Source organism: Sus scrofa, chromosome 17, assembly GCF_054392235.1.
Source record: "Sus scrofa isolate SSC_HxYL_T2T_F1_AM1 chromosome 17, Sscrofa_HxYL_maternal_Yorkshire_Landrace_v2.0, whole genome shotgun sequence".
Lineage (NCBI taxonomy): Eukaryota > Metazoa > Chordata > Mammalia > Artiodactyla > Suidae > Sus > Sus scrofa.
Window position 1 is genome coordinate 22,328,532 of NC_139399.1, and position 24,400 is coordinate 22,352,931.

Consider the following 24,400-nt stretch of genomic DNA (forward strand, 5'->3'; position numbering starts at 1 on the left):
AGCACCTGTGGTGCAGGTCAGAGATGTGGTTCGGATTTGATCCCTACACTGGGAACATCCACGTGCCAAGGTGTGGCTGAAAAGGGGGAAAAAACAATCTTAAGACAAATGAAAATGTAAGCCACAGGGGAAGTTCAAGACACATGAAAATGTAAACAAAATATACCAAAACTCATGAAATGCAGCAAAAGCAGGTCTGAGAGAGAAGTTCACAGAAATAAATGCCTACATTAAGAAAAAAAAAGATTTTAAACAAACCAACTTTACGCCTCATGGAACTAGAAAAAGAAGGATAAACTAATCTAAAATTAACACAAGGACAGAAATGATAAAGGTCAGAGCAGAAAGAAATGAGAAAAATCATAGAAAATATCAGTGAAACTAAGAGTTTGTTTTTTGAAAAGAGAAACTAAATTGACAAACTTTAGTTAGACTAACAGAGAAACATAAAGGGAGGCCTTAAATAAAATATAAATGTGAGAGGAAATAGCACAGCTGAAACCACAAAAATATAGAGGATCGTAGAAACATTTGTTTTACTGGCTGTGTGCTCAGCATGTGGAGGGTCCCAGGCTAGTGACTGAATCAAGCTGCAGCAACACTGGATCCTTTAGCCCACTGCACCAGGCCATGGATCAAACCCTGGCCTCCAGTGACCCAAGCTCGTGCATTTGGATTTTTGACCCACTGGGACACAGTGGAAACTCCCATTAGAGACTATTATGAACAACTGGATACCAAAAAATAGAAGAAATGGACAGGAACATACAACCTACCAAGGCTGAATCATGAAGAAAGAGAAGATCTAAACAGACCCATGCTGAGTAAGGAGATTGAATCAGTATTCAAAAGCTACCAATGAATATAATCTCCAGACCTGAGGGCGTCCCTGGTGAATTCCACCAAAGATGTAAAGAAGACTTAATACCAATACTTATCAAATTCTTCCAAAAACTGAAGAGAAGGGAACACTTCCAAACTCACTTTATAAGACCAGCATTACCCTGATGTCAAAACCAGACAGAGGCACTACAAGGAAAGAAAATTACAACCAATCTCTTCTGAACATAGATGGAAAAAGCATCAATAAAGTACTCACAAACTGAATTCAACAGCACATTATAAGGATCATAAAGTATGATCAAATGGGGTTTGTTCCAGCGATGCAAGGAAGGCTCCACACACACACAAATCAATAAATGGGATATACTACATGAACAGACTAAAGGATACAAATCACCTCAATAGAAAAATCATTTGACAAAATTCAACATCCTTTCATGATAAAAATTCTTGGAGTTCTGGCTGTGCTGCAGGGAATAAGAATCTCCCTGCAGTGGCTCAGGCCCCTGAGGAAGTATGGGTTTGATCTCCAGCCCTGCAGAGTGGGTTAGAGGATCCAGCATTGCTGCAACTGCGGTGTAGGTTGGAACGGCAGCTTGCATTCAATGGATGGCTCAGGAAATTCCGTATAACACATATACAGATGCATCCATAGAACAAATATTCTTAACATATAAGGTTTATCACCAATGCACATCAACATAATAAAGGCCACACATGACAAGTCCACAGCTAACACTGTACTCAATGGTGGAGAGCTGAAAGGTTTTCCTCTGAGATCAAGAACAAAGCAAAGATGCCCATTCTTGCTACTTTTTCTACTCAGGAGAGTAATGGAAGACTTAGCCAGAGCAAGTAAGCAAGAACAAGAAATAAAGGACATCCACATTGGAAAGGAAAAATAAAATTGTCACTATTTGCATATGACATGATATTACATAGAGAGAACTCTAAAGATTTCATACAACCTGTTAGAATTAGTAAATCAATTCAGTCAAGTTTTGGGGTATGAAATCAACATACATAAATCAGTTGCCTATCTATAGACTAAAAATGATCTATCAGAAACAGCAATGAAGAACATAATTCCATTTACAAAAGCATCAAATATTACAATATCTAGGAATAAATTTAAACAAGGACATGAATGATCTGTACCCAGAAAACTATGAAACACTGATGAAAGAAATCAAAGACACAAACAAATGGAAAAGTATCTCATGTTCATGGATTGAAATAATATTGTGAAATTATGCGTACTATCCAAAACAATCTAGACTCAAGGCAATTCCTATCACCAGCAGCATGGTCCCCAGAAACAGGAAAATAATCCTAAAATTCTTAGAGAACCGCAAAGACCACAAAGAGCCAAAGCAATCTTGAACAAGCAGAACAAAGTTGAAAGCATCACACTTCCTGGTTTCAACATATTCTACAAAATTAGAGTAATAAAATCAGCATGATACTGGCACAAAATCACACATATAGACCAATGGAACAGAAAAGAGAGCCCACTTAATAGCCACTTAATTTTCAACAAAGACGCCAGGAGCCCACAATGGAGAAAGGACAGTGTTTTCAATAAATGCTGTGAGAAAACTACTTTCTTTTTTTTTTTTTTTTGTCTTTTTTGGTCTTTTTTTGTCTTTTGTTGTTGTTGTTGTTGGTATTTCTTGGGCCGCTCCCACGGCATATGGAGGTTCCCAGGCTAGGGGTTGAATCGGAGCTGTAGCCACCGGCCTACGCCAGGGCCACAGCAACGCGGGATCCGAGCCGCGTCTGCAACCTACACCACAGCTCACGGCAATGCCGGATCGTTAACCCACTGAGCAAGGGCAGGGACCGAACCTGCAACCTCATGGTTCCTAGTCGGATTTGTTAACCACTGCGCCACGACGGGAACTCCGAGAAAACTACTTTCCACATGCAAGTGATTAAAACTGGACCCTCATCTCACTCCATATACCAAAATCAACTACAACATAGTTAGGAACTTGAATGTAAGACCTGACACTGTAAAACTATTAGAAGAAAACTGAGCAGAAATGCTTCTTGGTATTGATCTGGACAATGTTTTTTGAATATGACCTCAAAAGTCCAGGGAACAAATGCAAAAATAGACAAATAGGATTGCATCCAATTCAAAAGCTTCTTTACAACAAAGGAAACCAAGAAGTGAAAAGACAACGTGTGGAATAAGAAGAGATACTGGCAAACCTCAAACATTTGATAAGGGGGTTCATATCCAAATTATATAAAGAACTCAAACAACTCAATAACAGCTTGATCAAACAAACAACTTGATTCAAATTGGGCCAAGGACCTGAGTAGAAACTTCTTAAAAGAAGACAGAAGTAGCCAAGAAGTATATGAAAAGTTGCTCAAAATCACTAGCAATCAGGAAATGCAAATCAAAGCCACAGTGAGTTATCACCTCACTTCTGTTAGGATGTCTATAGTCAAAAAGACAAGAGACAGCAAATGTTGGCAAGGCTGAAAAGAAAAGGGAATCCTTGTATACTGTCAGTGGAAATGATCATCGGCACAGCTCTTCTGGAAAACAGTATGCATATTGCTCAAAAAATTAAAACAAGAACCATCCTATGACCCAGCAATCCCAATTTGGGGTATATACCCAAAGGAAATGAAATCAGGATCTTGAAGAGACATCTGAACTCCTATGTTCACCACAGCATTCATCAAAAAAGCCAAGTTATTAAAAAAAATAACCAATCATTCACCGACTTATGGATGGAGAAAGAAGATGTGGTATATAAATACAACGGCCTGAATACAGTATTATTCAGCCATGAGAAAAAAAAGGAAATCCTGCCTTTAGTGAAAACATTATGCCCTCCATTATGCTGCAGGGCATTATGCTAAGTAAAATAAGCCAGAAAGGGAAAAGCAAATACTGTATGGTATCCCTTATAAGTGGAATGTTAAAAAAGAAAAAAAAAAAAAACTGAACTCATGGAATCAGAGAGTCGAATAGTGGTCATCAGGGGCTTGCAAGTGGGGGACGGAAGAGGAGGGAGAAAGGGGGAGAGATGGTGGTCAAAGGATACAAAGTTGCAGTTATGCGGGATGAAGAAATCTAGAGACTAATGTACAGGCATGACGACTAATCTTAACAAGTCTATCAAACACTGAGAATGTTCTAAGAGACTGGATTTTAAGCAAGTTTATCTCATACAAAAATGGTAACTATGTGTGGAGATGACATATTTATTTATTTATTATTATTATTATTATTTTGTCTTTTGTCTTTGTAGGGCCGCACCCGTGGCATATTGAGGCTCCCAGGCTAGGGGTCTAATCGGAGCTGCAGCTGCCAGCATACACCACAGCCACGTCTGTGACCTACTCTACAGCTCATGGCAACGCCGGATCCTTAACCCACTGAGCAAGGCCAGGGATCAAACCTGCAACCTCATGGTTCCCAGTCGAATTCATTTTCACTGCGCCACAACGGGAACTCCAGAGATGACATATTTATTAATCGACTTGACTGTAGTTATCATTTCACCATGTATTTGTACCTCATATCCTCATGTTGTGCACCTTAAATACATAGCTTCTCTTTAAAAATACATAAATAGGAGTTCCAGCTGTAGCACAGTCGGTTAATGGTCTGGTTTGTCTCTGAGGTGTTACCTGTGGATCCCTGGCCCAGCACAGTGGGTGGTGAAACCGGTGTTTCTGCACCTTTGGTGAGGATTGTGGATGCGGCGTGGATTCAGACTCCGTCCCAGGAACTTCCGTGTACCACAGGTGTGGCTAAAAATGAATATTTAAAAAAATGAATAACTAGTCTGATATTCACAACTTTGTGATGTATCACAGAAATCAATGGATTTATGGCTGTATAAATGGACAGATTCTTAAATTTTTCTTGCAGAATTATTCTAAGTATTTTGCTCAAAGAGTTACCACACATAGTTATTTTATCCTATTTTATCACCTTCACAAATATACTTGGTCAAAACTTTGCTTTGAAGTGAGGAACATTTTGACAGAAATATTAACGGATACCCAGTGCTGGGATCCAATAAGTATTTAAGTTGTTAATATCTGAGACTTTCTTCTCTGCCCCATTTTACATTCTCTTAATTATAAAACCCTTCGATGCAGGTGTGACTTAAATCAGGAAACTGAAAAAATATTATTTAAAGGGGTCTTGCAAATACAAACAAATAAGATGCTGTTTTTTTTTCTTCTTATTTGTCTGCCCTGTGGCAGGTGGAGTTCCAGGCCAGGGATCAGATCCAGGCCACAGTTGCAACCTATGCCCGCTGTGGCAGTGAAGGATCCTTTAGCCTGCTGTGCCCCATGGGGGGATTGAACCTGCTTCCTGGCAGTGCAGAGACACCGCTGATCCCCTTGAGCTACAGTGGCAAGTCTAAAATGCTACATTTAAGATTATATACTTTTATCTGTACTCATCACTTTTGGTATTAGGGATAGTTCAACTTGTGAAACAATACTATTAGCACTAAAACAGCACATTCAGCATGACTAAAGCCAGATGATCGGTGGATATAGGCATGCTTGTTAAAAACATCAACTGAGTTCTCATTCTTAGGTACTTGTTAGCCTCTCATCTATTTCTGACATTGATGTCTGCTGACTGCGCTGCTGTTGATGGAGAGTCTGTGATTTACACAGCGGTGGAAACACAGTGATGCTGCTGATCCAGAAGGGTAATTACTATTTGTTATGAAAGATAGACTATGAAGTGGTTGTCAAACTCTCTTTCAGAGAACTCATGCAGAAGCTGCTCAGAGGGAAGGAGAAGAGGATGATATTCATCTCTGCCAAATATAACAGCTTTACTTTACAGATTTCCTTCCTTCCTTCCTTTCTTCATCCTTTCCGTTTAAGATTTCATCTCAGCAGGAGTGTCTGGGATCAAAAGTTAGTTGGAGAATTCTATTATAGACAAATCACAGGAACCAAAAATAACATGAGATGCTATTGAGGACTTCATCATGTTTTAGTCAGTTTTTAACATAACGGAAAAAACATCTGGCTTTGTGATAGAAAGTGAAAAAAGCAGGAAATAAAATGAAATGCAGAATGTTCCCTTTTTTTGTATGTGTACACACACACACACACACACACACACACACACTAAAAAGGACTAGAAGAAAATGCCAATATATTAACTGTGATTATCTCTGGGGAATGGGATTATTGTGGTAGATATAAATGTTCTTTCTAAATTTTCTGAAACAGACTTGCACGAATTTTGCATTCTGAGGGAACGGATATTTCAAAAATTAAACCATATATGTTAAAATATTATCTTGACCATCTTTAAATGGTGTGTCTCCTGGTAACATAAATATCTGGATTTTGATGTGCTCTAAGTCTAGCTTGGTACTTTTCTCCTTCAGCCTGATATAAATTAAATCATCTTAAAATACCAGAAACATGAAGTCGCCCTGTGGTTCAGTGGGGGGAGGATCCCACATTGCTGCAGTTGCTGCACAGGTTTGATTCCCGACCTGGAAACTTCCACATGCCACTGGTGGGCAAAAAACAAAACAGAAACTCAAGTAAAATATCCCAGGACACTTGTACTAAACAATACAATATTGTTTCTTTATTTCATCTGGTACGTGGAATTTGGAAGAAAATTTGTTAAAGACCAAACACTACTTTTCCTTTACTAATACTGAAGAGGAAATGGTCTCTTTCTCTTTTTAAAAAAATTTTTAATAGTTTCTATTTACTTAGAAAGCAAAGAGACAAACATCAAACTGGAGGAAATATCCACTATACATATATAATGAACGAGATATTAGAATCTATAATTAATAAAGAATTCCTATAAATCATTAAAAAATAGATGAAGCAACCAAATAGATAAATGGGTTAAACACATGGATAAAGATTTCACAGAACAGAAAATATGAAAAGTGAAACATATTACGTCATTTTTAGAAAATGCAAATTAAATGACAAAACATGTCACTTTTGTTTGATGCTATCAACTGTTGGTAAGGCTGCAAAGCAGGCAAAACTCATAACACACTGTTACAGAAAATGTAAAGTGATCTCTGCACTTTTAAAAATGACACCTTTTGGAGTTCCCGTCGTGCCGCAGTGGTTAACGAATCTGACTAGGAACCATGAGGTTGCGGGTTCGATTCCTGCCCTTGCTCAGTGGGTTAAGGATCCGGTGTTGCCGTGAGCTGTGGTGTAGATCACAGATGCGGCTCGGATCCCGCGTTGCTGTGGCCCTGGTGTAGGCCGGCAGCTACAGCTCCAATTAGACCCCTAGCCTGGGAACCTCCACATGCCACAGGAGCGGCCCAAGAAAGGGCAAAAAAAGACACCTTTTTAATTAAATATTTATTTAATGTTATTTTTAAGTACTAAATTTGTTTTTGTTTGTTTGTTTTGTTTTGTTTTTTTGTCTTTTTGCTATTTCTTGGGCCGCTCCCACAGCATGTGGAGGTTCCCAGGCCAGGGGTCGAATCGGAGCTGTAGCCACCGGCCTACGCCAGAGCTACAGCAACGCGGGATCCGAGCCGCGTCTGCAACCTACCCCACAGCTCACGGCAATGCCGGATCGTTAACCCACTGAGCAAGGGCAGGGACCGAACCCGCAACCTCATGGTTCCTAGTCGGACTCGTTAACCACTGCGCCACGACGGGAACTCCTGCTTTTTTTTCTTTTAATGATTTTCATTTTTTCCATCAAAGCATGAATTAATGTTGAACTTTCCCAAATAGTATCTTTCTTAAATGTGCAACTTAGGAGAGCTTACATCTTGTCTGGAAAAGAAGGCAGCTATTAGGTTGTGAAAGTACATACCTTGTGTTGTCAACAGAAAATTTAAAACATTAGTGTTATTTGTGGCAAAAACTGGCACAGGTTTCTATGAAAGCATCACAATTGGAGTGGAGTTCTCTGTTCTATTCTCCCTTAGAGCACCACCCCGGGAGGGCTAATGTGCTGCATTCAGCAGTGGCAATTTTACATTTATTTCTGTGATTCTTTGAATTTATTCATCCTTCTCATTGGACACTAAACTCCAAAGGGCAGAAGCCTATTTTTTTTTTCTACCTTCTATTATTTCTGAAACCTCTCTGCTTGGCACAGAGTATAGGATAAAGACATATTTGCTGAGCAAGAAAATAAATAAATATGAAAGATGAGATGATACAATGAGTATTGTTTTGGAGCTTTCGCAGTTTCTCTTCTAGCTTAATATGTAACCTCAAAACTAACCTATCATGTGCTGGTGAGATAACACCTTTTTTCATCCTCAATGTGAGAGGTGAGGACAGTGAAGGACAGAGCCTTCCCTTATGAAAAGAAAAAATTCATTTGTAGTTTTAATAAAAGTATCAAGGTTTTGAATTTTCTACACATAGTCAATCATTTTAAGTTATAGTGACAAATTGGTTAAGTGTGGGGGACTTGGGGCCGTTTGCTCCAGTGGCTGCAATGCTTGCACCTGGACAAACATCTCCTTGAATGTTTAAAAAAATTAAAAATGTTTTTAAAAACATTAAAAAAATACACATAAGCTATAACGACTGAAGACAACTCTGGACAGGCAGCGCTGGGGCAAATTAGGGCCAAGAAGATACAAAATAATCAGGGAGTTCCTGTTGTGGCTCAGCAGAAACAAATCTGAGCAGCATCCATGAGGACCCAGTTTCAATCCCTGGTCTCGGTCAGTTGGTTAAGGGTCCAATGCTGCTGTGAGCTGTGGCATAGATTGCAGACATGGCTCAGATCCCACATTGCTGCCACTGCTCCAATTCAATCCCTATCCTGGGAACCTCCAATATGTCATGGGCCCAGCCCTAAAAAGAAAAAAAAAAAAAAGATACAAAAGAATCTAAAAACCCAACTGCCACTTCTTAAGAGCCCAGAGCAAAAACAGGGTGTGGGGAGCAAAAGCAAGTACTATGCCTGCCCCTGCATACAGCACCACCAAAGTGCTGGGCAGACCACCTCAGCCACCCCTCTGGCCTGACCTCTGGACCTGCCCCTACCCTCTCCCATGTAAGGAACCAGATGTGCCCCCACCCCCAGAAAGGGAGCAAGCAAGGGAACCTGTTTGTTGTGCCCACCCTCCACCCCTTAGGCAGAATCGTCCCCTGTAAAGCCTAACCCGCATTTTCCTGTCTGGCCTCATATTAATTTCCATTGATTAAGGAGGCCAAGAGCCAAGAAGGCACACTTACCCAGCATGGTGACACTGCAACCGGAGGTTCAGGGGGCTGCTCATCACTCATGGGGAAGCTGTATTAGGTGGCCATGGAGATGCCCAGATCCTCTTCCAGAAACAGGACAACTGCCCCACATTGGGTGCCATAAAATCGCTTACCAACCTGGGCTCTTGGCCTCCTTCATCAATGAAAATTGAAGAGGCCAGAGAAGAAATTTAGGTTAAGTCTTTACTGGGGCCCCCCCTGCAATGAGGAGAGTGAAATCATAAAATGAGTCCCCTTGCTTCCTTGTTGGAGGTGGGGGGAGCTGGTTCCTCATATGGGGTGAAGGTAGAGGCAGGTTCGGGGTCAGGCCAAAGGGGTGACTGAGGCGGTGATCTGGCCACACCATTGGTGGTGCTGTGTGCTGGGTGTATGTGTAGCAACCTGCTTTTGCTTTCCACACCATGCTTTTGCTCTGGGCTTGTTGGCACAAGTCCCTCTGTCCAAAGCACAGTGAGGCTAAACAAACCAAAATGTCATTTTAGAGAACAGCAATGTGTACTACAGGGCCATGCAGGGAGATGAGTGGCTTGTGCCCCCAAATATCCCGAATTCCCTGAACCAAAATTCCAAAGCCTTTTTATTTGTATTTGCAATATTTTTATTTTTGGCCCTCCTGCAGCACACGGAGTTCCCAGGCCAGGGATCACATTGATCCCTACTTGCGATGCAGCTGCAGATGCAGCGATGTTGAATCCTTAACCCACTGTTCTGGGCTGGGAATTGAACCCGTGTTCCAGTGCTCCAGACACCCCACCAATCCCTTTTCACAACAGTGGAACTCTGAAATGAAATTTCAAGGCAGGGTGAGGAAGGGGCATGGTTGGGTGATGCAAACTTCTTGGTACAGAAATCTTTTGTTCTTGTGGCTGCCCAAGGAGGTCAGGTCAGGATGTTCCTGGAAATGTCCAGCAAGATAAATGTTATACTTCAGAGAGGAGCTAATGCAGAGGATCTGGGGGAAGGGCCTGCCCCAGGAAGGCCCCATAGAGTTCTGCTTCCATTCCAGGCTCTTCAGAAGTACCAGATGGGTTTTTAGCATCTTTGTAACTTTTTGCCCATAACTGGCCCAACTACAGCATGTTGCTGTTATTTTTAGTCACTGATAGTTATGTTGTATTTTGTTGCTCAAGAAGAGGTTTGTCCAGGTGCAGGCACTGCACTGGATATGCTGCCCTGTATGAGCTAAAATAAATTCACTTTTTTCTGTGTCAATACATGCTATACAGAGTGAAGATATGAGTGAGCTCTGGTAGATAAAGAAAAGTGCTGAAATAAATACAGGTGAGAGCACAGAAAGCACAGAAAGAGGAACTAGGGCTTCCTTCATTCTTGGGTGGTGGGAAGAGCAGAGTGTCCCTTCCCTGACTCCCCACACAGGGCTGGCTACTGATGCCCACTCAGGATGTGGGTACCTGCACAGCCTAAACGACCAGGAGGAACTTGGTGGCAAGAGGAAGGAGGACCATGCTTTTACTGTGAATGTAGAGTGAGGGCTGCCTGAGGTGACTAAGAACTTGGTGCAGAGAGAGGCTCCTAAAAGGATAAATGACACAGTCCCCTGACATTGGCAGGGCCTGGGCAAGTGCATAAACAGAAGCCCACAGACCCCACCTCTAAATCACTACGCTAGTTCATTGGCTATTAACTAGGAAGGTTCTACTCTCCTATCTTGAAAATATCTGTCCATATAGGTACCTATGTACTGTAGTGGGGGGGGGGGGAAGAAGGGCCCTCCCAGAAGAAAGGCCACATGCAACATTAGCACCTGCACATGCATGTGCAGTTCTGTAACAATGTAACGTAACCTGAATCCATGGGCGCAAGCATATCTATAACTGTCCACTCAGGAAACACAGAATGTATGTTACCTTATTGGGGGGACACAAAGGGACCAAACTGTAAAAGAAAAAAAAAATGGAGGGTATATAAGACGGTGTCCCACTGCATCTGGGCCTCAGCCTTTTGATATGAATCTGCTGAGCCACTGCCAGCACGAATACATGCTGCGTCCTGGCAAAAAGCCTTAGTGTCCCATTTCTCTGTACATAAGTCCTGGAACATTTCTTGGGGGCTCATCTGGGATTCGGAGATGGTGATTTCACTTCCTTTGTCACTGGGCTGCAACCTTCGGGACACAGGGAGAGGTGACCTCCCCTGGCACCAGCAGGCTGATTGATCCGTAGAAGACTAGCCCTCCCGTTGTGTCAGGACATGGACACTGAGAGCACAACTCAACCCAGTGAGGAGCACCGCCCGTCAGACTGGTAAGAACCCGGGTTCAATTTGGTGGCCTGCCCCTAAGAGGTAGAAGGGGAGCCTGATCATCTCCCAGAGTTAACCCTGGTATTTTCACAGGGGTTCTCATAAGAGGAGCCAGGAGAGGAAACCGCAACTCTAAGGCGATGGGCGGCGGTTGGGAGATGTTGTGTGAATGCGAGTGAATGAGACGGACAACAGGAGAGTTCCGACTCCACCAGACAGGCCGAAGTGAGTGTTGAGTCTCCATCCACAGCTCCATGGCAATCCTCATACGGCTTATGGTGCCTCTCTTTGGAGGGGTATAAATGCTCCATTATCTGTTGCATAATGTTTTATTAAAATAAAATATTCATATTTTATTATATATTATATAATATATATAACAATTGTATAATGTATAATGTGTATACTGTATATCTGCTGTATAATGTTGTATAATGGAAACGATTATGTTTTGTATTTAAGATTACTAAATGGCAAAAATTTTGAGGCCAATCCCTAATAAATTTAACAACTGTAGTTTTTTTAATTTTTTTTTTTTTTTTTTTTTTTTTTTTTTTTTGTCTTTTGTTGTTGTTGTTGTTGCTATCTCTTGGGCCGCTCCCGCGGCATATGGAGGTTCCCAGGCTAGGGGTCTAATCAGAGCTGTAGCCACCGGCCTACGCCAGAGCCACAGCAACGCGGGATCCGAGCCGCGTCTGCAACCTACACCACAGCTCACGGCAACACCGGATCATTAACCCACTGAGCAAGGGCAGGGACCGAACCCGCGACCTCATGGTTCCTAGTCGGATTCGTTAACCACTGCACCACGACAGGAACTCCATAACAACTGTAGTTTTTAAATCTAGCAACAATTTTTCAAAAAATCCTTCATGTTACTGCTGATATACAGTGCATGCAGATAGTATGGTGAGAGAAAAAAAGTTGAAAATTAAAGCTCATCTATTAACTGGTATGGGTTTACATGCCTACACATACGCACACACACACGTCACCAGAACAATTCAAAATACCATTTCTATTTCCTATTAAAACACACTTTTAAAAAGCTGGATCTTATAGAATAGTACTCCCCAATCTTTCACATCAAATATCTGTTTTGACATACTGAGATTCAGACCAAGGAAAACTCTATGTGAGCACAACTCTCTTGTTCAGGTCAAGGTGGTTAAGGAAAGCAAGGTTTTTAAGCTATTTGCCAGGGCTGGTCAACACATAGTCTATCATGACTGTAATACTGGCTACAACTTTCTTAGATCTCATCTGGGGAGCTCTCTCAAAATGCATGTTAGGAGTTCCCACTGTGGCTTAGTGGTGACGAACCCAACTGGTATCCATGAGGACGCAGGTTAAATCCCTGGCCTCGCTCAGTGGGTTAAGGATCCAGTGTTGCCATGAGCTGTGGTGTAGGTCACAGACATGGCTCAGAACTGGCATGGCTGTGGCTGTGGCATAGGTTGGCAGCTGCAGCTCCAATTGGACCCCTAGCCTGACAACTTCCATATGCCACAGGTGTGGCCCTAAAAAGACAAAAAACAAAACAAAACAAACAAACAAAAAAACAACACATGCTAGAGCCGTACCATTGAAATAATTACAAGGCCCTGGTGTCTAATTTTAAAAGGCTCCCCTAGGGTGCTGCTGCACCCCATCCTATGACTTAGTGATAGTTAAAGCAATAATGCATGAGCCTCTGGATTTTGTCTTTGTTATAAGGTTGGGTTTTTCTTTGAAGGAGAAAGGGTGTAAAGAAAGAATAGGAGTTCCCGTCGTGGCGCAGTGGTTAACGAATCCGACTAGGAACCATGAGGTTGCGGGTTCGGTCCCTGCCCTTGCTCAGTGGGTTAATGATCCGGCGTTGCCGTGAGCTGTGGTGTAGGTTGCAGACGCGGCTCGGATCCCGCGTTGCTGTGGCTCTGGCGTAGGCCGGTGGCTACAGCTCCGATTCAACCCCTAGCCTGGGAACCTCCATATGCCGCGGGAGCGGCCCAAGAGATAGCAACAACAACAACAACAACAAAAAAAAGACAAAAAGACAAAAAAAAAAAAAAAAAAAAAGAAAGAAAGAATAACTTTAAAAGTCTCAAATGTAGGAGTTCCCTGGTGGCTAAGCAGGTTAAGGACCCAGCATTGTCCCTGCAGTGGCTCAGGTTGCTCCTGTGGCACAGGTTCTATCCATGACCCAGGAAGTTCTGCATGCCTCAGGTACCACAAAACAAAGAAAGGAACAAACAATCAAAAACTCAAATGTAAAGTGGAAAGAATCTTTGCTATATGCTAAACTACTTATTGCCTCTCACACATACACATCCAATTCTAAATGAACTTGCCTTTTTTTGTTTTTTTTTTTTTGTTTTTTTTTGTTTGTTTGTTTGTTTATTTGTTTTGCTTTTTAGGGCTGCACTTGTGACATATGGAAGTTGCCAGGCTAGGGGTGGAATTGGAGCTAAAGTTGCCAGGCGAGGGGTTGAATTGGAACTGAAGTTATCAACCACAGACCTGCACCACAGCCACAGCAATGCCAGATCCAAGCCAATTCTACAACCTACACCACAGCTCACAACAACACTGGATCCTTAAACTTCTGAGGGAGGCCAAGGATTGAACCTGCATCTTCATGGATACTAATTGGGTTTATTACCACTGAGCCACAGTGGGAACTCTGACAATACTTTTGAAATGTTCTCATATTAATTTGTCATTTATTTCATTCTGCTAAGCAAGTCAAGCAAGTTTGCCATTATTAAAAATATAAATTTTTGCAAGAAAAAGTGTCTACAATTAGAAACACACCTAAATCATTACTTAGGAAGTTGGCTATTATAAAAATAACGTAAGGAATTGGGGAAAATCCTAGACACATATATGATTTATTGAAAAAAATAAGCAACTGTTTACTTAATACCAACCAAACTTGTTTTACAACATTTTTGCACAGTCAAAACAAATTACTAAGGGTCCACAAGTATTAGAGAATGGAAAAAGGCAAATAAGAGCTCAATGAGCCACACAATTATGATCAATTAATCTACGACAAAGGAGGCAAGAATATACAATGTAGAACAGGCAGCTTCTTTAATAAGAGGTGCTGGGGAAAATGGACAGTGACGTGCAAATGAATGAAATTAGAATATTCTCTACCACCACATATACATAAACAAAACTAAACTCAAATGGATTAAAGACTTAAATGTAAGACTGGATACTAACTCCTAAGGAAAACATAGGTAGAACACTATGCACATAAATTGCAGCAACATATTATTGGCTCCAACTCCTTGAGGAATAGAAATAAAAACAAAAATAAACAAACAGGACCTAATTAAACTTAAAAGGAAACCACAAACAAAACGAAAAGACAACCTATGGAATAGGCTAAAACTGCAAATGATGTGACCAGCAAAGATTTAGTTTCCAAAATATGCAAACTGCTCATACAGATTTAAAAAAGAAGAAAAAGAAAAAACCCAATCAAAAAATGGGCAGAGGAGTTCCCACTGTGGCTCAGTGGTAGTAAACCCAACCAATATGCACAAGGACGTGGGTTCTATCCCTGGACTCACTCACTGGGTTAAGGATCCAGCTTTGCTGTGAGCTGTGGTATAAATCACAGACTTGGCTCGGATCTGGTGTTGCTGAGGCTGTGGCGTAGGCAGGCAGCCAGAGCTCCAATTAGACCCCCAGCCTGGGAACTTTCATATGCTGCAGGTGCCACCCTAAAAAGTCAAAAGAAAAAAAAAAGACAAACTTAGCAAGGGGGCAAAGGACCTACATGCTGAAAACTATAAAATATTATTCAAGGAAATTAAAGAAGATGTAAGGAAATGGAAAGATATTCCATGCTCCTGGGTTGGAAAAATTAATATTGTAAAAATGCCCATACTACCCAAAGCAATCTACAGATTCAATGCAATTCCTATTAAATCACCCATGACATTTTTCACAGAACTAGAAAAAACAATCCAAAAATTTGTATGGAACCACAAAAGACCCAGAATTGCCAAAGCAATCCTGAGGAACCAAAACCAAGCAGGAGGCATCACTCTCCCAGACTTCCGGAAATATTACAAAGCCACAGTCATCAAAACAGTGTGGTACTGGTACCAAAACAGACAGACAGACCAATGGAATAGAATAGAGAACCCAGAAATAAACCCCAACACCTATGGTCAAGCAATCTTTGACAAAGGAGGCAAGAATATAAAATGGGGAAAAGACAGTCTATTCAGCAAGAATTGCTGGGAAACCTGGACAGCTACATGCAGATCAATGAAACTAGAACACACCCTCACAGCATGCACAAAAATAAACTCCAAATGGCTGAAAGACCTAAATATAAGACAAGACACCACCAAACTCCTGGAAGAGAACATAGGCAAAACATTCTCTGACATCAACCTTACAAATGTTTTCTCAGGTCAGTCTCCCAAAGCAACAGAAATAAAAGCAAAAGTAAACCAATGGGACCTAATCAAACGGACAAGCTTTTGCACAGCAAAGAAAACCAAAAAGACAGCAAAAAGACAACTTACAGAATGGGAGAAAATAGTGTCAAATGATGCAACTGACAAGGGCTTAATCTCTAGGATATACAAACTATACAACTCAACAGCAAAAAACCCAACAACCCAATGGAAAAATGGGCAAAAAGATGTGAATAGACATTTCTCTAAGGAAGATACACAGATGGCCAACAAGCACATGAAAAAATGCTCAACATCCCTTATTATTAGAGAAATGCACATCAAAACTACCATGAGATATCACCTCACACCAGTCAGAATGGCCATCATTACTAAGTCCACAAATAACAAATTCTGGAGGAGGTGTGGAGAAAAGGGAACCTTCCTGCACTGTTGGTGGGAATGGAAGCTGGTACAACTACTGTGGAGAACAGTATGGAGGTATCTTAGAAAACTACACATAGATCTACCATGACCCAGCAACCCCACTCCTGGGCATATATCCAGTCAAAACTTTCCTTGACAAAGACACATGCACCCACATGTTCACTGCAGCACTATTCACAATAGCCAAGACATGGACACAACCCAAAGGCTCACTGACAGACGACTGGATTAGGAAGATGTGGTATATATACACAAGGAATACTACTCAGTCATAAAAAGGAACAAAATAATGCCACTTGCAGCAACATGGATGGAACTAGAGACTCTTATCCTGAGTGAAGTAAGTCAGAAAGAGAAAGACAAATACTGTAAGATATCACTTATATCTGGAATGTAATATACAGCACAAATGAACCTTTCCACAAAAAAGAAAATCATGGACTTGGAGAATAGAATTATGGTTGCCTGGCAGGAGGGAGAGGGAGTGGGATGGATTGGGAGCTTGGGGTTAAAAGATGCAAACTTTTTCTTTTGGAATGGACTAACAATGAGATCCCGCTGTGTAGCACTGAGAACCATGTCTCCTTACATATGATGGCGCGTGATAATGGGAGAAAAAAGTATGTATACATGTATGTTTAACTGGATCTCCATGCTATACAGTGGGGAAAAAAATTGTGTTGCAGAAGAAACAATAAAAAAAAAGAAAAAAAAAAGGCAAAAACTCTTAAGTACACATTTCTCCAAAGAAGACATACAGGTGGCCAAAAGGCATGTGAAAAAATGCTCAATATTGCTAATTAATAGATAAATGTAAATGAGGAATCACCTCACACCAGTCAGTATGGCCATCATTAAAATGTCTACAAATAATTAATGCTGGAGAGGGTGTGGAGCAAAAGAGACCCTCCTACACTGCTGGTAAGAATATAAACTGGTGCAGCCAGTTTGGAGAACATTAAGGAGGTTCCTTAAAAATTATAAAGAGTTATCATATGATCCTACTTCTGGGCATATTTCTGGAAGAAGCTCTAAATCCAAAAGATACATACACACCAATGTTCATTGCAGCACTCTTTACAATGGCCAAGACCTGAAAGCAATCTAAATGTCCACTGACAGATGGATAAAGAAGAAGTAAACACACAGAGACAGACAGACAGACACAGAGACACACACATACACACACAGAGAAATATTACTCAGTCATAAGAAGGAGTGAAATGCCATGTGCAGCAAAATGGATGGACCTAGAGATTATCATAGTAAGTCAGAGAAAAGACAAATATCCTATGATATCACCTGTATGTAGAATCTAAAAAAAAAAATGATACAAATTTATTTACAAAACAGAAATAGACTCAGATGTAGAAAACAAATTTATGGTCACCAAAAGAGATAAATAAGGAGTTTGGGATTAACCCATACACACTAACATATATAAAAGTAAAAAACAAAGATCTACTGTATACCACACACAACTACATTCAATAACTTATTATAGCCTATAATGGAAAAGAATTTGAAAATATATATATATATATGTATATAACTGAATCACTTTGCTGTACATTTCAATCTAACACATCATTGTAACAACTACAGTTCAATAAAATTCTTTTTAAAACCAGATCAATGAGCTAAAATTTGCATCGTTTCCATTAGATGAATTGAGGACATCCTATACTCCAAGAAAGATAATAATGGTCCAATCTAATAGTTAGACCAAATAAAACTTAGAAAGTGAAAAGGAGAACAAAGTATAGCAGAATATCCACAAGTGTCAAGCAGAAAAAAATGCATACAAGTGGAAACAGTCTCAGCTCTATCACTTAGAAGTCATTACATAATAATTGAAAGATGTCTATCTAGTTCAAAATCTTCATTGCAGATGGAAGTAAGCAGAAGAAAATTAGGTCTCTTAATTCAAAATAAAAGATATTTTCCATTATATCGCATTGACTTATCAGTTGTATGATTCTCATAAGGATCAAATAATATAGAATTCTGTATGGCACTTTTGTAAACAATACACTGCTACAAAGTACCATACAAATGGAGTTACATAAATAGGATGTGAAAAAACTGAAATTTGGATTACTGCTGAAAACACTATCAGAAAAAAATGAACCCTAAAATATATGTGAATATACTAACTTTATTTAAATGAGTCACCCATAAGATTTCTGTATGTTTCCGATTCCAAGGTGCCATAATCATATAGTATAAATACCATGTATCATACAGATGATTGTTAAAGCCTGTAGCCAAAGATGCAAATATTAAAAAGATTCACATTAGCTGTGAACAGATCCTTTTCTCTGTACTTCTAGCATTTAAATAGCATATTCATTTTTGAAATATCTTGACAGGAAATTACACACATTTGGCACTTTTAACCTTATTATTGTTATTGCCATTTCTCTCAAAGATGGAAAAAAAGAAAACCCCTTTCTCTATAATGCCTTTACTATTTCCTGCAAGGATAAAAGGCTCTACCCTTTCAGTTCTCTGCATTATTAAGGGGACCCTAAAACAAATATGTAACTTGAGGTATGAAACATAAATGATGAAAGGGCTTCAAACTCCTAGAGTATCACATTTATGACTGTCACAGGAATTTCTACATAAGGAAGTTGCCATACACGATCTCTCCTCTTTCAAACTAATGCAAAAATAAAGTACCTTGTTCATGGCAGAGATGGGCAGTCATGCATTCTGTCTTTGGACTAAATCCATGACTAGAAATACAGCTGCTGCTTTATGCCCTTCTGGGTAGTTTTTTTGTTTGTTTTTGTTTTCCTTTTACAATTGCCTCTATTCTCTGTGTCAAAGAAAAAGCACCTGTTGTTATACATCTGGAAGACACTAAATATTCTATAAATTAATTATGATGTTAACCAACTCATACCTTGCAGTTTTCTGGTGTGAAGTCAAATGGAATATCTGGCTTACTCTCAGGAGTACCTCTATGCCATACAAAGGGGGGAAAATGTTTTCCAAAATTATCAAAATTCTCTCAAAATTGTGAATAACTTTGTACTTTACTACCACTGATCACTGAATCTCTTCACTTTAATTCTAATATGATATACAGCAAACTATCATTGCATCAAAAAATAATTCCCAAAGCAATTATTAAATATATTTGAGGAGTATGATGTTAGTAGAATTTGAAAACTGAGAAAGATTTTCAAAATCACAGTTTATAGGTTCTGAGAAGTATTGAGAAGCAGCTTTCGGACCAAAAGCCTAAAAAGGCATTCTCCAACTTGATTAGAGAATGAAGCTTCTAATGTAATTTAATTACACCAAATTGCCAATTATTCCAAGACTTCTAAATTTAGACATACATTTTCTAGTGTGAAAATATGTGCATTTTCCCAAAAGAGGGTGTATCAGATTGTCAAAGGGACCTATCACCTCAGGGACCTACTCTCTGCTACAGAAGCACCATCTCTTCCTCACACAACAGAAACTAGCTGAGAGCAAGCTTTGTTTCTTCTCCAGAAGCAGCAGGCCTTCTTCAAACACTGACAAGAAATGGCATGTCAATAGGAAATCAAATGAATCACACTGAGATTAACACCTTCAGCAATTAATGTTTTGTGTGTAAGGTTGAACACAGAACTGAATCTCTTTATATGTTAACTCTCAGAACTGGCCAACTTCTGCTTTTACAAGGACATAAAAGAGTAAAGAAAATGGAAACTTGAGATAAGGATCTTAGATATGCTTTTAGACAAAGCTGATAAAATACAAAGCAGGAATCTACTTGGTAATAGGAGGGCTAACTAACTTGTTAAGATTCAACCTAGAAGGACTTTATGTTCTAAAACTACACCACTAACTCTGAATCATCATACAAGTCCACTAAATTGCCTTTAAATACTACATTATTTCCTGAAAAACCTTGTCACAGAAAGGGGATACATTCTCTTAGCGTTTCTGAATTGTGCAACCAAGCTGAGGAATTCCTTGACATCTACCTGTAGGTAAACCTGGAAACCAAAAATACAAAGGCCAGCTGCCGATACAGTCACTGTAATACTAAAATCCATGTATGTCTAACCAGTGCCGTTTTGGGATTCCCCAAGGTTCAGCCTCTGAATCTTCAGTGAGCCAAGAGAATGATTCGTAAGAAAGCAAAAGGTAATTAGAAATCAGGTTACAGTTCTGTTGTGTCATGATGGAGTAATCTAAATTCTTCTTCCTAGAGTTGCCCTGGTGCCAATTTAAACTTGAGAGGTTCAGCTGGAACTACACTTTTTGAAATGAACGTGAACTCCACTAGCTATATTTAAATCTCTACAATGGCCAGCAAATACCAAAGACAATGGTGTTGAATATTATGTTGTATTTACCCAAATTTCTCAGTCTTTCCATTCTGAAGAAATCTAAGTAATTACTTACCACAAATAAGGCTCCTCCAGCTCCATTCTGCACAGAAGCCTTAGGCAAATGCCTGACGTGTCTTCCCTAAAATTTTAAGAAAGGTTAATAAATCAGAAGCCTTAAGAAATTTTGCACAAGTAAATACTTTAAGATCCACCATTTAAAATAATAGAAAATAGAACATTTTAAAAAATAGAATCAACTTACAGAGGTAAAGTATCTGAGGGGATATGGCCTACCACCCAACACCCTGTCAATCTCTACTTCCAGAGAAGTATAAGGAAATGGAGAGCCAAAGGTAAAGTTACTGGAGTTCCCCAGTGGCTGAGTAGGTTAAGGACCCCATGTTGTCACTGCTGTGGCATGGGTTCAATCCTTGGCCCAGAAACTTACCTATGCCACTGGCATGGCAAAAAAAAAAAAAAAAAAGTTAAGTGGTTACTAACTTGCAGAAGATCCTTAAAAGAGTCAGTGGGGAGTTTCCATCGTGGCGCAGTGGTTAACGAATCCGACTAGGAACCATGAGGTTGCGGGTTCCGTCCCTGCCCCTTGCTCAGTGGGTTAACGATCCGGCGTTGCCGTGAGCTGTGGTGTAGGTTGCAGACGCGGCTCGGATCCCGCGTTGCTGTGGCTCTGGCATAGGCCGGTGGCTACAGCTCCGATTCGACCCCTAGCCTGGGAACCTCCATATGCCGTGAGAGCGGCCCAAAGAAATAGCAACAACAACAACAAAAAGACAAAAAGACAAAAGAAAAAAAAAAAAAGAGTCAGTGGGAGAACTAGGACATCTTAGATCTCCTGATCTTCTGGCATGAGCCTGCAAAGTTCACATATCATTAACTCACTGCCCTTTCACTTCTCTCTGAATCAAGTTGGATGCCAGCTTTCGTTTCATGTGAACCTTCATAAACCTTTTTCATTCTGTACAATGAAAAGTCATATATTCTGCACAAATGAGTGAAACTATTTCACTTTTCAATTCTTTACTAAGTCAGTTTAGAAACTTCAGCCATAAAAGTCCTTTCCGAAAGCTGCCTCTAATGCTATGCAGATAGACCATACTCAGCAGTTTTGGAAGCAAGCCATTTGAATACTCTGTCCATTCCATCTCATTTCTCTTCGCACAGTTGCTGCTCCCCAACTCCTACCTTCTCCAGCCTCCGCCCTAAAAAGCAATTCAACTATTGTTCAGAAATCCTCCAGTTTCCGAGTTCTACCAACCGCAGATAACTGCGCAGTGCCTCCTTCAAGTTCAACCCTGGTGGCTTAGGGAAGAGCCCCTCAGATCCGGGCCTGAGTGGTAGCTGCACATCACGGGGGGGGGGGGGGGGCAGAGCCTGTCTGCTTCCATAAGTGGGCGACCACAGATGGAGTATTGAACTTCTAATGAGGAGCGCTCAGCACGGAGCCCAGCAGAGCAGGTGAGGGGAATCACGAACTAATGCACGCACTAAACAGAGCAGAAGGAGCGTGGCCATCCATCACATTGAGAAGGGCTGGGCCCTTGCTAGAGGTCTTCGTGCGGCGGAATTTTGACAAACAGAAACTCCCAGAGAGGCTTAAGTAGAAGACTACAATGACTCGACCTGTCTCAAAGGTGTTGGGGTGATTAAAAAGCTGAATACAGGAGTTCCCGTCGTGGTGCAGTGGTTAACGAATCCGACTAGGAACCATGAGGTTGCAGGTTCAGTCCCTGCCCTTGCTCAGTGGGTTAAGGATCCGGCGTTGCCGTGAGCTGTGGTGTAGGTCGCAGGCGCGGCTGGGATCCCGTGTTGCTGTGGCTCTGGCGTAGGCCGGTGGCTACAGCTCCGATTCAACCCCTAGCCTGGGAACCTCCATATGCCGCGGGAGCGGCCCAAGAAATAGCAACAACAACAAAAGACAAAAAAAAAAAAAAAAAAAAAAGCTGAATACAACTTCAAAGGTGCTATCCTATCCCTCCTTCGCTTCATCCTCAAAATAGCATTCAGGAGAGCATATCTTTCAGAGCATACGGGGAAACTGAGGCTTTAGGAACGCAGCGGCTGGAGGGCCTTGCTGGGAATCAGGCACCACGTCCCCGCGACCCCCACGTGCCCAGTTTGAGAGCGACACCCCAAAGAACCAGGTAAATGGTGCGGTTCCGCAGCATCCCGCCAGAACTCACCCTTGTCCGTGTGGCCCGGGAACCAGCGCGCCACTTCGTGACTGCCCAGGGGGAAGCTCTCCTGAAAGGCAGCCTCCTTGTCAGCACACACGCAGGAGGTAAGCCTCTTGGCGCCGCGACCCGCTCCCTCCATGGGCCTCTCACCCTCCCGGTGACGACACACAAGTTTTCAAGCCCTTCAAGCGTCCAGGGGCAGCCAGCGCCTGCGCACCACGCTGCGTCTGGTGGCGGGCAGAGATTGGGGGCGGGCCCGGGGCCGGGGGAGGGGCTTCGAGCAAGGCGTGGACAAGTGCAGTACAGGGACGTTTTAGGAGTCCCCAGTTTAATAACATTAATTAAATGTTTTTCCAACTCCTAGTTCTTCCTTAAGCATATCCTGGCCATAGGTAACAAAATTAGCAGTTCGCTGTCAGCGTTTGGTCCCTTTTTACAAACCTGGTTAAGGTTTTTCAGATTTTTAAACTTACCATCCAAATTAATACCCTCCCTTTCCTTTTCAAGCTCTCTGGGTTTTAATGCAACAAACCCTTCGCAAACGCAGACTGCGGTTCTGCTAAAATAGGTCTGTTAATGCAGTGAGCCTGGAAATCTCTTCAGTGTTCCAATACTCCATAGGTATGTGGTCAGATTTTTAACTTTCAGGTGAAAGTCTGCATTTCATGTTCCAGGAGTACTATACGAATAGAATTTTTTAAACAAGCACCTAAAACTCCAAAGATGCTCAAGTTCTCAGCACAAAGATATCATCACTGTCATCTTGATGGCCTTAAACCTCCTAGTACTCAGGGCTAAGTGGTCCTGGGAGTGAGACCAGCCCTCTGGGTTGGGGCTGCTGCTGAGCCTCCCACACCCTCCTCGCAGCTACCCTCCGACTCAGACAGCACACGGAGTCAAGAACCCTTAAATTTCAACAACTCAGACCTCTGTGCCTGAAGAAGCTGCATTCTTTCATGGTCCAGGACTGAAGAACTGAAATAAAACCCTGCTGCATTCTGGATTTCTCTCACAGCTGTCTGCCTGGCAGGTGCCTCGAGCAAGACAACTTCAGGGACACAAAGCAGTGAACACACAGACCTCTGGGGTCAGAGGGAAATTTGATCCAAGATGAGGTGCCAGGATGGAGCACTGCTTCGGAGGGCATGTCCAGCAGGCACCTCAGCCAAGAACCTGGCCTCCTGAAGCTGGAAAGGAGCCCAGAGGCCCTTCTTCAGTCACGTATACACTCATCTGTCAGCAGGACACAGACTGCAGCCTGAGATCTGAGGAGGGGGCAGAGCCACTGACCTCAAGGTGGGCACCAGGCCAGGGAGCCCCATGGCCTGTGGAGTTCCAGCCTCTGCGGCCCCTGCACCACCCTCCAGAGTGCTGGCCTCCAGCTATACCACCTCCCTGTGAGCCTAGAAAGATGGCCAAGCTCTGCCCTGGCATGGCCCCCCTCATCTCAAGGCCTCTGTCCTTTCCTCAGCTGAGATGGGGGCCATGCAACCCATTCCCTGGGACGCTTTGAGGATGCAGTGAGGTAAGATGGGGGCAGCATCCAGGCCCCCACTTTTGCTCCCCAACACTGCCCAGCACACCTCATCATGCTCACTCCAACTTCACCAACACGCACCCTGCTCCTCTGCCCACTTGGGCCTCATTGTTCACGTCCTCCTTCTGCCTT

General features: G+C 41.7%; 1 protein-coding gene across 1 annotated transcript in view; it reads right to left on the bottom strand.

Annotated features, from left to right (window-relative positions):
• The window catches only part of LOC146395173 (uncharacterized), a 53,822-nt gene extending 29,769 nt beyond the window's left edge, over positions 1 to 24,053 (bottom strand). The window contains exons 1-4 of the mRNA XM_085004477.1: positions 24,022 to 24,053; positions 22,738 to 23,005; positions 20,610 to 20,675; positions 4,501 to 4,623 (exon numbers count right to left, since the gene is read on the bottom strand). Of these exons, the coding sequence (XP_084860603.1) occupies positions 4,501 to 4,623; positions 20,610 to 20,675; positions 22,738 to 23,005; positions 24,022 to 24,053 (489 nt within the window). The remainder of the gene's footprint in view (positions 1 to 4,500; positions 4,624 to 20,609; positions 20,676 to 22,737; positions 23,006 to 24,021) is intronic.
• Positions 24,054 to 24,400: the final 347 nt, after the last annotated feature.